General features: G+C 38.2%; 1 protein-coding gene across 1 annotated transcript; it reads right to left on the minus strand.

The window, feature by feature from the left end:
* Nucleotides 1-243: 243 nt before the first annotated feature.
* Nucleotides 244-4209, minus strand: ca4b (carbonic anhydrase IV b). The gene is made up of 8 exons (XM_008424901.3): nt 4051-4209; nt 3727-3771; nt 3477-3641; nt 2621-2766; nt 2407-2499; nt 1722-1788; nt 1379-1542; nt 244-606 (listed from the first exon to the last, which is right to left on the minus strand). The coding sequence occupies exons 1-8, from the start codon at nt 4166-4168 to the stop codon at nt 442-444; spliced, it is 963 nt and encodes a 320-aa protein (XP_008423123.2). The 5' UTR covers nt 4169-4209; the 3' UTR covers nt 244-441.
* Between the last annotated feature and the right edge of the window lie 9883 nt (nt 4210-14092).

A 14092-nucleotide genomic window follows, 5' to 3' on the forward strand; every position in this document is an offset into this window, starting at 1 on the left:
CGTTTTACATCACGACAGACATTCTCCTGTCTGCACTTTGATTCTCGTTTGTCTGCAGTCTTGACATTTAGGGCTGGGAATAATTTTATGACGGAGTTCCACAAAGCTTTGACCCAATAAACTTTTTTCTCTTAATTTCTTTTAAAAACTGTTATATTTTGATGTGAATAGCTACAAATTCAAAATAACTTTACATTTTCTTAGGCACAAAAAAATATATAAAATAATCAGACACTTCTGAAATAAATCACCATAATATTTAATGATGCAACTCTACAACCATGATCACACCGATTTCTGAAAATGTCAGTAAATATTTAAACAAAACTGACAAGCTTTTAGCCTCAATATATAATCTGTTCAATTTCCCTATAAATAATTTTAATAGTCAAAACATTCACATTTCTCAACGGAGTCTGCGTGAAACAAAGCTTTTGTCCGTCAGACTGTGGAAAGCAGCACCGACATGACCAGCAGCACCCAGCTGACCAGGGAAGCGTTTCCTTTAGAGTGAAACACGGACCTATCGTTCAAACGCTGCACTGGCCTGTAGTTCTGAATCATTTTTTTCTCCTCATGAAAGAAAAGCTGGTCGAATGCAGAGAGCTGCAGTGAAGACAAAAATCACAACAAAAGGTTAAATATCACCACTGCACAACAAAACAAATTAGACGAGTTGTCAAAAAGGTAGGTGGTGATGAATATTTAATACGTTTGTATTATGCATTTTATACGCCCATAGTTTCATTTTACACCAGTCAAGAAACAGTAAAAAAAAATACAACTAAAAATTTAGATGTTTGAAATCAAGCCCCATCTCCAACTCCTACTCCGCCTTCAGCATGTCAAACATTTCTCATTGTGCCATTTTAAATGGTTCTCAGGAGTGTTGCACTGAGAAGTAGCTCCTATGAGCTCAGCTGATGTGCAGTTCCACCAGGTGTTTGCCAATTGCTGCTGGCTAGTCTGAAAGAGCTGAGTGGGTAGAGCTGTACTCTACAAGACGGTAGCTAAACTGGACCGCATTTCCACTCCCACAATATGCCCCATTTTTTTTTAGAAAAGGAATCAAAGAACTGGGTTTGACTTATTGTCATCAGTTTTGCATACAAATTTCAGTATGCAAAACCTCTTCAGAGCTTGAATTTCAGCTGAAGAGAATTAAATATGGAGCAACGACCCATGAAAGTCAGATTAAACCTTTAAAAATCCAAGATTCAAAATATACAAATTTTCATCCTACCATGAAAAACTTTTCCCCCCCAAATTGCCATGTTTTCATTTAGTAATTTTCAAAATTTCAATTTGTGCAATTCTATTGTTAATTAAAACACAACTATCAATAAAGTCTTAATGCTGAACAAAGTGTCCCAGTCACCTGATTCTTGCTCAGAAGAATGGGGCTTTCAAACAGCGTCCAGACGACAGCTTCATCGCAGTTGGGAGTCGTGAGGGAGCCGTTGTAGCGGAAGTATTTGTTCAAGCTGCTCAGAGGAGGAATAAGCATTTCCAGGGAGACGTCTGACAGTGTGACGTTACTGGCTGCAGTTCAAAACAGATTAGGAACCACAGGCTTACTCCATTTTATTGTGAAGTTCAGAGAAAAGTTGTTTATAATGTTTTGTTACTGTGCAACTGCTGGCCTTCAGCCTAACATAGATCAGTGTGCAGATAAAAGGGTTTGATTATGTTCCAATTCCAAGAAATCTGCAATAACTTACTGGGATTAATGATCTGCTTCAGAGCATCAACCAGGGTAGTGTACTCCTTATTCTCAGATGGAGACTCCTGAAATGAAGAAAGAGTGTCTGGAAATAAAATCAGGATTATATAAAGACCAGGGAATCACACAACAGATGATTTGTGCTCAACAGGTAATGAAGATTTTAAAAAATAGATATGAGCAGTTATTTGATGCCACTGAAGAAGCTGAAAATGTGGGAAAATGCAGTATAATGAATTGCTCATGCTGAAATGACTCGTAGTCCTTTGAAGAGTCTTTAAATATTTACAGACAGATTTATGTCGCCACTTTATATCTGCCACTGACTGAATGCGTGCAATATAAGGCCTGTTTTTATGTCAGAATCTCCTCAAAGTTTAATTGCATGCTACAGTTATCGCGCATCACATTTTTAAGATCGTGTTTCCACTGGGGGGGGGGAAAAAATTTTAAAAAAATCCCCAAAAGCAATAATGGCAACGCCTCACATTTAACTACCTTAAAGTTACCCATCAACAAGTTAAGTTAATCATTTTCAGCTTGTTTTGTCATTTATAATAGATGTAGCAGGCAGCAACATTTAAAGGTTTTATTGCATATTGCAGATAAAGTTTCCCTTATTGCACGTTTGTGTCGTCACATTAACCCTCAATTCAGAATGTTGACATAAAAAGTAAAGTTACCTTAAAGAAAAATCCAAGAACTGCAATTCCAATGGGGTCCTTCACAGCCTGGGCCAAAGAGTTGTAACCTTCTTTGATGTGGACAATGTGCATCTACAGGTTACATGAAAGATATGCTTGCGTTTTTATCGGTTTTTTTTTTCCTGAGGTGAGGTTTATTGCATTTAAACAAAGGTCATAAAAAAGTTAAATATGCTCCTGTTGCATGCATCACCTCCATGGGAAACTTCTCTCCATCAATGGTGTGTTCGGATCCAGATGAACCATCCTTGCCCCAGTGCAGATGGAGCTGAATGGCTTTGTACTTTGCAGCCAAGTGTCCTCCACTGATCACGATATCAGAAGGCAAGTTCAGCTGAGCTAAAAAAAAAAAATATAAAAAAAAAAAGGGATATATACACAAGACTCCAACATGAGCAAAATGTACATCTTTGTACACTTTTTAAATTCAATTTTTGAAATCAAGCACTTTTTTTTAAATGTTGAAATATTCAAAGTTTACAAAGTTGAAAATAATGACAAATTCTTCAGACTTGTCATAAAGCTTCCTTCTGTCACTAGCAAGGCGGAAGGAACAAACAAGATGTTATGTCAAAGTTTACCAAAGTACATAAAGACACATTTTTGATATATTGTCATATCTCCAAGATTGAGCTATTGCCCTTCTTCCGTCATTGGCAATAACTAGGCACACTTGGAAGGAACCAACCAAGCACGAAACAAGAAGGTCAATAAACTCTTCACACCAACAGTATTTATCATTATCCTGGCCTTCTACTGGATAATGTTCAATAAATGTAAAAAATCAAATTCAAGAATAAAAAATATTTTAGAGGGAATTTGGTCATGAAACAAGTTGAGAAATCAGAAACGGTCAACACTCCTAAAAATATATAAATACATTTCCTTTATTTAAAATTCCTACCGTTCAAGCTACTCAGCTCTGCTCTTTCTCATCCTTATCTTTATAGTTTACAGCCAAACATTGCCTTCTGAGCATCATTACTGCCACTCCACCTCATTATTTACAGTTTTTTTTCCAAACAAAGGTAATTTGACCTGAGCCCTACCAGTGTGACCGTTGTTTATGAAGGTGACGGGATACGCTTTATGGTAGTTGACAAACTGAAGCGGAGTTGGGCGTTCGTCTTTGAGCGTTTTCTTCGTCACAATGTTCACTGGAGACTGAAATCTGCCACCGCATTGTTGAGAAATTTCTTGCCATGCATCTGGACCTGTGAGGAGAAGATGACAAGAAGGTTAGTAAAACAACTTTCCCTGTTAAAACCCTTCATATGATTGGACTGAAGCCGAGTTTACCTAGACAGGTGCTGTTGCAGTCAACCTGTGACTGGTAGCACCATTCTGGAAGAAAAAACACTGATGAAGATGTGCAGATCAACAGATTTTGTACTGAAAAAATTAAAATGTCAATTCTCTTCAGTTGATTTAGTAACTAGTCTTGTGCAGCATCGTCATAAATCAAAGAAAGTACAGTTTCTCAAGATTAAATTTTGTAAACTCCAAAAATTCATGAAGGTGTAACAAATTCAATAACATAAAACATTGCACAGGCTTGAAAAGGCACAGTCTGTCTAATGTTAAAGATCTGAACTCCTTAACGTGACTCTTTACAGGACATACCTGAAGCTGAGACGGTCTTCACGGACAATGCAAAGCAAATTAAAACCCAGGTGAGCTGCATGGTGAAAACCCACTTTGCGTCTGTCTGAGTTTTCTGACTGTGTTGGAGGTGAAGCATTCGATGGGATGTCGTGCGGTCTATTATAGGTCAGGTAGGCCCACCTATCAACCCCTCCCACACTGAATGATTTGCTGTTTCCATCTGGATTAATGATATCTCAGAAGAGATAATGACAAGAAAATGCTGACTGTCATCTACTTTAAAAACAGAGATTAATCCCTTAACTCTTACCTGGCTTTTTTTCATATGGAATAAAATTGTAAGGATTTGAGTTTTTCTGTGTGTTTATTTAGGTTTATGTGTCAGTTGATTGTTGTCCTGTCTGCCCTTGATTGATCCCAGCTGTGTCTAGTTCTCTTGATTACCCCCTGGGTTTCTTGTTTCTCAAGTCCTTGTCTAGATTGTCAATACTGGGCTCATTATGAGAATTTGAGGTATAGATATTGGGATCCAACAGATGGCAGTAGAGCAACAATAATGGATGCAAGCTGCCGTGAAATACTAAAAAAGAAGAAGAAAAGAAGACGTCTAGTTGTCTAGTTGTCTCTTGTCTGCCCTCTATTGATTACTGTTTACCAGTTGCTAGAGACTAGCTCCTGTGCTGCCTGGGTTTTTGTGTTTTTCATCATTAAACCACCATCATCTTCAAGTACCTGGGTCCTACCGCGTTTATCCTCACCATTTTCACCCCCACTTCATGACAAAAATATAGAACTATATAAAGAAATAAAAATATTATGAAATGTTTTAACCCTATTGTAATTTAGTCTGAGAGCAGATTTGCTTCCAATTCTCAACATTCTGCTGATTCTGCCTGATGTTTTAGTGATTTCACCTTCACTCTCAATACTTACATCCTCATTTGAAAGAAGGATCTTCAACAATAATGCCATATTTGTAGTTTTTATACTTTTCCAACTTTTATCAGGTATCTTAAGTGTTTTCAAGCTCTTTGAACCATTCAAATCTGCACGAGTTTTTAAAATAAGTAGACAAAGTCCTGTCCATTTTTCACTTTACCTTGACTGAGAGTTTAGATTCAACAATTCTGTCAAGTTTCGTTTGAATGCATTGACCTTAAATGCCTTTGTTCTGCTCAGTAACTAAATTATTGTCAACAGAATTTCTTGTTATTTTATCCCTGCAAACAGGTTTACAGTATAATGCATGACTACTTTAACGAGATAAACCATCTGAAGTTCAAACAAAGAGTTTATTACTCCAGAGCTCAGTCATGGTGGACTTTGGGTTGATGAAAAGTTTTAAACTTACCAAAGTCAATTTTACATATTTTTTATTAGATATTCCAACTTCAAGCAAGAAACATAATGCAGCATTAGTCAATCCCTCCAAGATGTTTTTTTTTTGTGATTGCGGTAGCTCAAAATTATTAACCTTTTTGGAAAAGTTGTGGTCAAAGTTCCTCATTTTTTTATGCTTCATTTTTGCCATAACACGGTCTTGAAAAAAGAAATTGAAATTGCTGGACATAACCAACCTTAAAAAAATAGGATTTTAACAGTTAATATTTAAAGTGAAAACAACATTTTCAAGCATCTTCTTGAAATAGAACCTCAATAGAAATAAAATTATGCCCTGAGGAGTTATCAAAGTGCAAAAGATGAATTCCATATTGGTCATTCAAGTAAACATAAAATGTTTACATAGTGCAAACAAATCCTACAGAACATCTTAAATGTATTTTAATAGCAAATGTTACAGTTTAATGTCACACATGCTTTCATTTTGCATGTACAGCTTTTAAGAGATGTTGTGAAACAACTAATTTAGAAAGAAGCTAAGGGGATTGGTCAAAATTCAGCCGAGTTGCTGTGATTGGTCAGAAAAAAATAAAAATAAAAAAAGGAAATATACAAAAATATTAAGCTAATGGGTCAGACTTGCGGAAAATTGCAAGTCTGCACAAAAATTTTAGCAAATTTGCATTAGTAGTTGTGATTGCAACTTTCTGGAAGGACTGATCAGTAGCATCCACAAAACTTTATGGAGAGGAGAGTCTGTTAGATACAGGGAGAGCAGTGTGGTTTTTGTCCTGGTCGTGAAATACTGGACCAGCTATACACCCAAAGCAGGGTCCCATCCAGTGCATATGTGGTTTGTGGACTTGGAGAAGGAGTTTGACTGTGTCTCTTGGGGGGTAGTCCAGGGGTATGGGGTACCAGCTATGACCAGTGCCAGAGCTCAGTCCACATTGCCAGCAGTAAGTTGAACTCGTTTGCAGTGAGAGTTGGACTCCGTCAAGGTTGCACTTTGTCACTAATTCTGTTTCTTTATGGACAGCATTTCTATGTGAAGCCGAGGGGATCCATTTGGATGTCCTTAGGATTGCATCTCTGCTCTTTGCAGACAATGTGGTTATTTTGGCTTCATCTGGTTGTGATCTCCAGCTTTCACTGGAGTGGTTCTCAGATGAGTATGGTGCGGCAGGGATGAGAAACGGTCCCTCCAAATCTGAGGTCATTTTCTTGAGCCGGTGTAGAGTGCCTTCTATGGGTCAAAGAAGAGATTTTGCCCCGAGTGAGGGAGTTTAAGTATCTTGAGGTCTTGTTCACGAATGAAGGAGTATTGGTGCAGGAGATAGATGGATGGATTAGTGCAGAGTCTACAGTACAGCAGACGTTGTACCGGTGTGTCATGGTGAAGCGAGAGATGAGCAATTAGGCAAAGCTCTTGATTTACCCTTTGATCAGGAGCTTTGGCTAAATACCAAAAGAATTAGATCACAGATACAGCAACCAAAATCAGTTTCCTCCACGGGTTTCCCAGGCTCTCCCTTAGAGATAAACTGAAAAACTCGGCCAGTCCACAAAACACAACACCAGTCGAGGTGTTGTGTTTTGTGGATGCCTTCTTGACACCTCCATGGGGAGGAGTTCTGGGCTCATCCCACCTGGAGGAGACCCAGAGGAAAACCCAAGATATGCTGAAAGACTATGTTTGTCAGCTGGTCTGGGAACACTTTGGGATTTTCCCAAAGGACAGAACCTAAGAGGTCAGTCTGGGTCTCTCTGCATAGACTGATGCCTGGCAACCTGACTTTGATTGATTGATTGATTGATTGATTGATTGATTGATTGATTGATTGATTGATTGATTGATTGATTGATTGATTGATTGATTGATTGATTGATTGATTGATTGATTGATTGATTGATTGATTGATTGATTGATTGATGCTGACAATTTGCTGGGTACATTTTTGGTTGGTTGCCTTGCATTGTTCCTACTGTTTTCTGACCTCTGACCAGTGAAGATGATCATTAGGAGCCTTTCACACCAGATCGGTTTGGCCCACTCAGTCTACTTTAAATGGACCAGAGATGTTTTCCTTGGATAGTCCACTTTGTTCTGGCAGGACAAAATGCTCATCCAAACTCTGCTGCGGTCCAAGAACACAAATCCTGGTCCGCCTGAAGATGCGGATCGAGGTTTCCTTGCAGTGAGAATGTAAATCAAGTGAACCAAAGAAAAGAATGGAAAAGATAAAATTTATGAACACATGCGTACTCTCACTAGGAGTCTGTTATAATAAAATCATCTCATAAACCTTTTCACAAAACAAATTAAGCTGAGAGAGAATGAGTTACTTTGCTGGAACTGGCTTTATAGGTTCCTGTCACGCAACTAGATCTTTAATGATCTAACCCCGGGCTGAAGGAAGGGGAAAAAACCAAGTATGACTAAACCAGCAATATTGGAAAAATCTCTGCAAGACATTTTATCAAGTCCACAACGGACAGAGTGTACAATAAAACATGGTGCGGCCCTATTCGGACATGTACAATGCACTTTGAGGGATGACCTTCTCAGCCAATCCTGTTGCTCTATTGAGCAGCACTGAGTTTGTCCCAAAACCTGAAACAGAGAAGGCGCCTTTGTCTGAAGGTTGAGCCTCTGTGAAGATCTGCACTTTTAAGGACAATAATAAGGATCAGGTTGAACAGGTTGAAAAGTCTTATGCAATGACCCATTTTTTCTTCATGCTGCTTGTCAAAATCCTGATTCCCACGCCATCCCACAAAAAAAAAAGAAAAATGATGAAACCCGAGGGAGCGACAAAAGGGGATGTGGGCCATTTTAAAGGAATTTCACCAGGAGGAAAAGATGAGGCTGCAACAACTAAAGAGCTTTTGATGGCGAGATAAGACGGGAGGCCTGTGAAGCTAGCAAAGCCCGAGTTTAGAAGTTGAATCTCTTCACCAAAATGTTTTAGGACACTCAGTGCGGCAGTAATCTTCCTTAATGAGGGAAATGATATCCAGAATGGCTAACCCTGCCTCATGGTACCAACATCATCCCAGCACAAGTTTCATCAACTTTCACAGAGATGTAGCGCTGAATGACAGCCAAGATACTTTAACCCATCACATTGTTAACATTTATTAGACAGTTGCACTGATTTTTATTTGAACATTCTGTACAAGCGCACTTTACAGCATGCCTTTGCACATTAATTTGTGTGCGTGTGTGTGATGTTTTTTTGCTACATACATTTCTGAAAATTATTATGCATTTTATGAATAAAATGTTTTCAGTGATCAGCAATTCGTTTCTATGGCAAACTGAGAACATAGATGACTTAGGTCAAGTACACCAGGCGTATAGGAAAAGGTAGATAAAAAGCCAATTAAACAAACTAACATTTCTCCTAGTTGCACGTTATGGTATGCTGCAGACACAAAAACAACTCTTTTGTGTTATTATGTTTTCATTATTGTCTTTTAACCACAGGTTGATAGCAAGATGTTGGGGTGATGCAGTTTTACGGACTAACTACTTCAAATGTCAAAAATTTAATCTACTTTTAGTCTTAAAATAAGATTTTCTTTTAAGAAAATTGTCTATGTAAAGCAAGAACATATTAAGGCAAATGTTGGAAACTTCATGTAAAATTAAGTCACCAATATTTTTTCTTAAGGGCAGGCTCTACGGTTGAAACCAGACACACAGTGAGTTAAGAATTGCAAACAATTTTTTTTTCACTGTCTGAACCTTAATCAGACCAAACTTGTCTTGCTTTAGGTTACATTTACTAAATGTATTTTTATTTGCTTAACAACACAATTGTTAGAAAAAAATAAAAAGCAGATGTTTACATGTAATGAGGGAAATATAGATGATAAGGTCATGGCTTTGTAAACTTCTGATAGGTTAACTCACACATTTGAGCTAACTGGAGCCAGATATTGACTTGTTTTGGTCAGAAATGGACCCCAGAACTAAAGCAAAAAAACCTTGTGTAGATGCAGGCTGAAGCAAAGAAGATAGTGTCATTGTCCGCAGTGAAGCATATCTTGTACCAACATGTACTGACAGGCCACTCGGTGAGGAGGAAGAAATCACTCCAGAGGAAAACTGAAAAGCCAGATTGCAGTTTGCAGATGCACACCAGGACAAGGATCTTCATTTTTAGAGACACTTTCTTTGGTCTGATAAATCTGAAGTGGAACTGTTTAGTTAATGATCATCAGTGCATTCGAAGAAAAAAAATTGAATGCTTTTACCATCCCAACTGTGAAGAATGGTGGGGCTGTTTTGCTACAGGAGGAACTGGTGCACTTCATAAACTAAACTGCATGATTTGAAAAAAAACATAGTGTTGAAATATTGAAGCAACATCTAACTACATCAACCAAGACGGAAGAGCTTTGGTGTTGATTGGTCTTCTTAATGGACAATAACCCTCAACATCCAGCCAAAGTGTTAAGTGTGTTATAAAAGTGTGGTTCGATTTAACTTCAGACAGTAATGGAACAAATTAGACATTTTTTTTTTTAATTCATTGTGTGCAAACTTCTGGTTTCATTTGTAGATGATTCCTGTGATGCAACACAAGATTAAGATGTTTTTATGGTATAATTTTTTTTACCTCTTGTAGGTTGTCTCATACCCAAACAGAGCAGAATTGTACAGTAGATATCCAAGAAATACCAAGCCGTGCGAGAACAAGATAAACAGAAGGATTAAACCGCTCAAAAGGTGATGGATGTACCGATGAATCGTGCTGCATTTTCTGCACAACTGGTATGACTACCTTTTTGTACTTTTCTTAGTGGCTGAGTTTATTTGTACAGGACATTTCAGCAACAACGCAGTTAAAAGTGCTTCACATGGTAAATACATCAGGCAACAAGAGACACCATTTTATCAGCTGTAGCCTTTACGTCTCCCCCACTCTGCACATAAAACATCTAAAAGCTTGTTAACTTCAGCCATACCTAATCGTTTGTGCCTGCGGTGTTCTGCATGCGCCTCACAGGACTTTTTCCGACCCCGGAGTGCACCCAGATCTTAGCTGAAGGGATGTAAAGCCCCCTTTATTTCTCTATCATGAAGCTAAAATATAAACTAAAACATTTCTTCAAATAACTGATCCAAATCTCTGCGTGCAACACGTTTCCAATGGATTTTGAGATGAAAGAGTACACTGCATTATGTGAGTTTTTCCCCCCGGTTACATAACATGGGGCAGTGTGTAAAAGGGTTTTATTTAATTAGAATGAATAGACTAGTACACCCTCTTTAGACTGCTGCTTAAGCATGACGCAGCTGAATGTGACGGCAAATTAATTATTAGTGTGATAAAACAATATCTGCCTTTGACAGCGGATGTTGAATTATGGCACTAATTCAATAACTACAAGACTCCACCTGAACTTTACTAGAAAGAAACTTAATCACTTCAGAAATGCCGTTATTGTTCCTTTCATGGGTATCCACACACCTTAAACGTTTCCACGTTTTCTCAAGTTTCAGCAACAAATTTCACATTTTATCACTTTTGACGTCGCAAAGCAATGGAAAGGAGTCAAGGTTTTGATTTTGAAATAAAAATCTAAGAGATGTCACATGCATTTTTGTTCCACTCCTTTCAAGTTAGTTAAGTCAATAGAAGTCATATTGATTAATATTTGTGGGTCAACTATGGATAATATAGTAAATCCAGCTGATCTCTGAAGGACCTCAGAGGTTTGTCGAACAAACAGCATCATGAAGACAAATAGAAACAGTTATGAAGAAGTATAAAGCAGGAAGGAGAGCATTAATCAGGAAAGCAGCTGTAAGGTTCACTAGCTGTATTTCTGTTGACCATATAATTGCACAATATGATATTTTGAAAACAAGTTTGCTAATTTTTGTTATACGAAGATTGGACACCAAGGATGAAGTGGGTTGTTTTTTTTTTGTCTTTCTCAAAATTGATTTGTCTAGCAAAACTGCAATGGAAACAAACAATTCAACAACCAGACTGAGGTAGTTGGAGGTTCTTAATAATTTAGAGCGTTAAGTTTCTTATTCACATATAAAATTAATTGTCTTTCATTTAATGGAAATGCCACAATTGTGAATTTTTTTTTCAGCATTGTCAAAGTTTTGTGTAATGGAAATGCAGCAAATAATTGCATTTCCATTGACCACATAATTGCGTAATTTGACATTTTGAAAATAAATTTGCCTAATGGAAAATTTGCAAAAAAAAAAAAAAAAAAAAAAAAAAAAAATATATATATATATATATATATATATATATATATATATATATATATATATATATATATATATATATATATATATATATATATATATTTGACAACACTTTTTAGTGATACGATGAGGTGTTTTTTTTTTTTGGCCATATAAAAATTGGTTTACTTTGCAAAACTGAGATGGGAACACTTTTAGCATGGGAAGGTTCAGGGTGCCTGAATATTTTTGCATGGCAAAGTAGCTTGCAAATCTCACAACGCAGACGCTGGGTAGGCACACACAAACAGATGTTTTATGAGATATTTATTTTTACAAAAAACAAAATATGAGAAAACATGGAGAGAATAAAAACATTTACACTCTAACAAAATGTCAAGAAAGCATTAGGCAAGATCAGCTTTATGGGAAACCTAAGAACATAATGTAAGATTATACAAATTCTTACTCTCTGGATACTCTTCAGTAACTTCACTAAATGAAGAACAAGTTTGTTGTAACCAAAAAATTCAACAGACACACACTTGGATTGTTCTTAATTTTGTTAGTTTGTGATTGTTATGTGAATTATTTTCATTTTGATATTCAATAATACCAAAATTGTGCACATAAATGTATATTTCAGTCTGATGATGTAATTTTTACATATTACATGACTGATGTTTTCTTCAGTTATTTAGCTCTCCTTACCTAATACCTTCTTTACTGTTATGACTAATGACTCAAAGCCTGATTTAGCTTTGTTGTGAGGATGCTCTTTTTTGACTTCTCTAGCGCCTTCAATACCATCCAGCCCCATCTACTACAGGAGAAACTGAACAGCATGGCTGTGGACCCCCATCTGGTGCGCTGGATAACAGACTACTTGACCAACAGACCACAGTTTGTCAGGATGGCGAACTGTAGGTCCACCATTCTGACCAGCAACACAGGGGCTCCACAGGGCACGGTTCTTTTGCCCCTCCTCTTCACCCTCTACACCTCTGACTTTAAATACAACTCAGCTGCCACATACAAAAATTTTCTGACGATACTGCCATTGTGGCGTGTATAAAGGAGGGTGGAGAGGGGGAGTACAGGAGCCTGGTGAAGAACTCCGGAGCATGGTGCCACAGGAATAAACTCCAACTGAACATCTCTAAAACAAAAGAGATGGTTCTTGATTAGGGTGTCCCTCTTGCCTCAGCCTATCACCATTGGTGGCAATGAGGTAGAGGTGGTCAGCACATACAAATACTTGAACCTACAGCTGGACAGTAAGCTGAACTGGTTTTCCAATATAGACAATGTGTACAAGAAATCACAGAGTAGAATGTACTTCTTGAGGAGACTGGCCTCCTTCAATGTGTGCTCTAAGCTCCTGTACATGTTTTATAAGTCCATTGTGTCTACTGTTATCCATCCATCCATCCATCCATTTTCCTGCACCCTTGTCCCTCAGTGGGGTCGGGAGGGTTGCTGGTGCCCATCTCCAGCTAATGTTCCGGGCGAGAGGCAGGGTCACCCTGGTCAGGTCGTCAGTCTGTCGCAGGGCAACACAGAGACACACAGGACAAACAACCATGCACACACACACTCACACCTAGGGGCAATTTGGAAATGCCAATTAACCTAACAGTCATGTTTTTGGACTGTGGGAGGAAACCGGAGTACCCGGAGAAAACCCACGCATGCACAGGGAGAACATGCAAACTCCATGCAGAAAGACCGGGGCCGGGAATCGAACCCAGAACCTTCTTGCTGCAAGGCAACAGCTCTACCAACTGCGCCACTGTCTACTGTTATATTCTATGCAATTGTTTGTTGGGGGGGGAGGGGAGTGCAAAGAAGAGGGACATACAGAGATTGAACCGCCTCATCCACAGAGCTGGCTCTGTGGTCAGTGTGAGCCTGGAGTCTGTGGAGACAGTGGTGGAACAGAGGACACCACTGTCCTCTGTTCCACCACTCCAGGACTAAACTCAGTTTTTAAACTCAGTGACGGGTTTCTCTCACTGGGATGTTCAACTGAGAGGTTTAAAAACTCCTTTGTCCCACGAGTCATTAGGCTTCATATTTCTGTGATTTCTGGGAGGGGAAAGGGAGGGAGATGGAGTAATTAGCATTAATGTATTTAAGCTCTTTACTAGACCACTTTTTAATGTATGTATATTGTGTACCTTTTATAGATGTTTCCAGTTGTACGATTTTTAATGCTGTGTGGATGTGAATTAATGTGTGAGCATCAGACAACCTTAATTTCCCTACGGGATTAATAAAGTTTTACCTGACCTACCTAACCTAACCTAACCTTAGCTTGATTGAACTTTGCGCTTGTTCTGCTAAAGTCGGAACTTGCACAATCCTGCTTCTGGATCTAGAAGAGAGTGAGATCCAGGCTGTTTGCAATAGCAAAACGTGCTGAGTCTACAATGACTATGCTGTCGTGGGTTACACAATTCTTCCCTTTCAACTCTCACATACTTAATCAAAAGA

This window comes from Poecilia reticulata, chromosome 13 (genome assembly GCF_904066995.2).
Source record: "Poecilia reticulata chromosome 13, P_reticulata-male-v2, whole genome shotgun sequence".
Taxonomy (NCBI): Eukaryota; Metazoa; Chordata; class Actinopteri; order Cyprinodontiformes; family Poeciliidae; genus Poecilia; species Poecilia reticulata.

What these genes read in the sequence shown, in the direction of transcription:
- ca4b (XM_008424901.3), bottom strand. Translation starts at nt 4,168, where the DNA reads ATGCTTCACCTCCAACACAGTCAGAAAACTCAGACAGACGCAAAGTGG. An exon ending in GAAGCAGATCATTAATCCCA is followed by an intron (nt 1,543 to 1,721) that starts GTAAGTTATTGC and finishes TTTGAACTGCAG; the next exon opens with CCAGTAACGTCACACTGTCA. An exon ending in TTCTTCTGAGCAAGAATCAG is followed by an intron (nt 607 to 1,378) that starts GTGACTGGGACA and finishes TCTTCACTGCAG; the next exon opens with CTCTCTGCATTCGACCAGCT.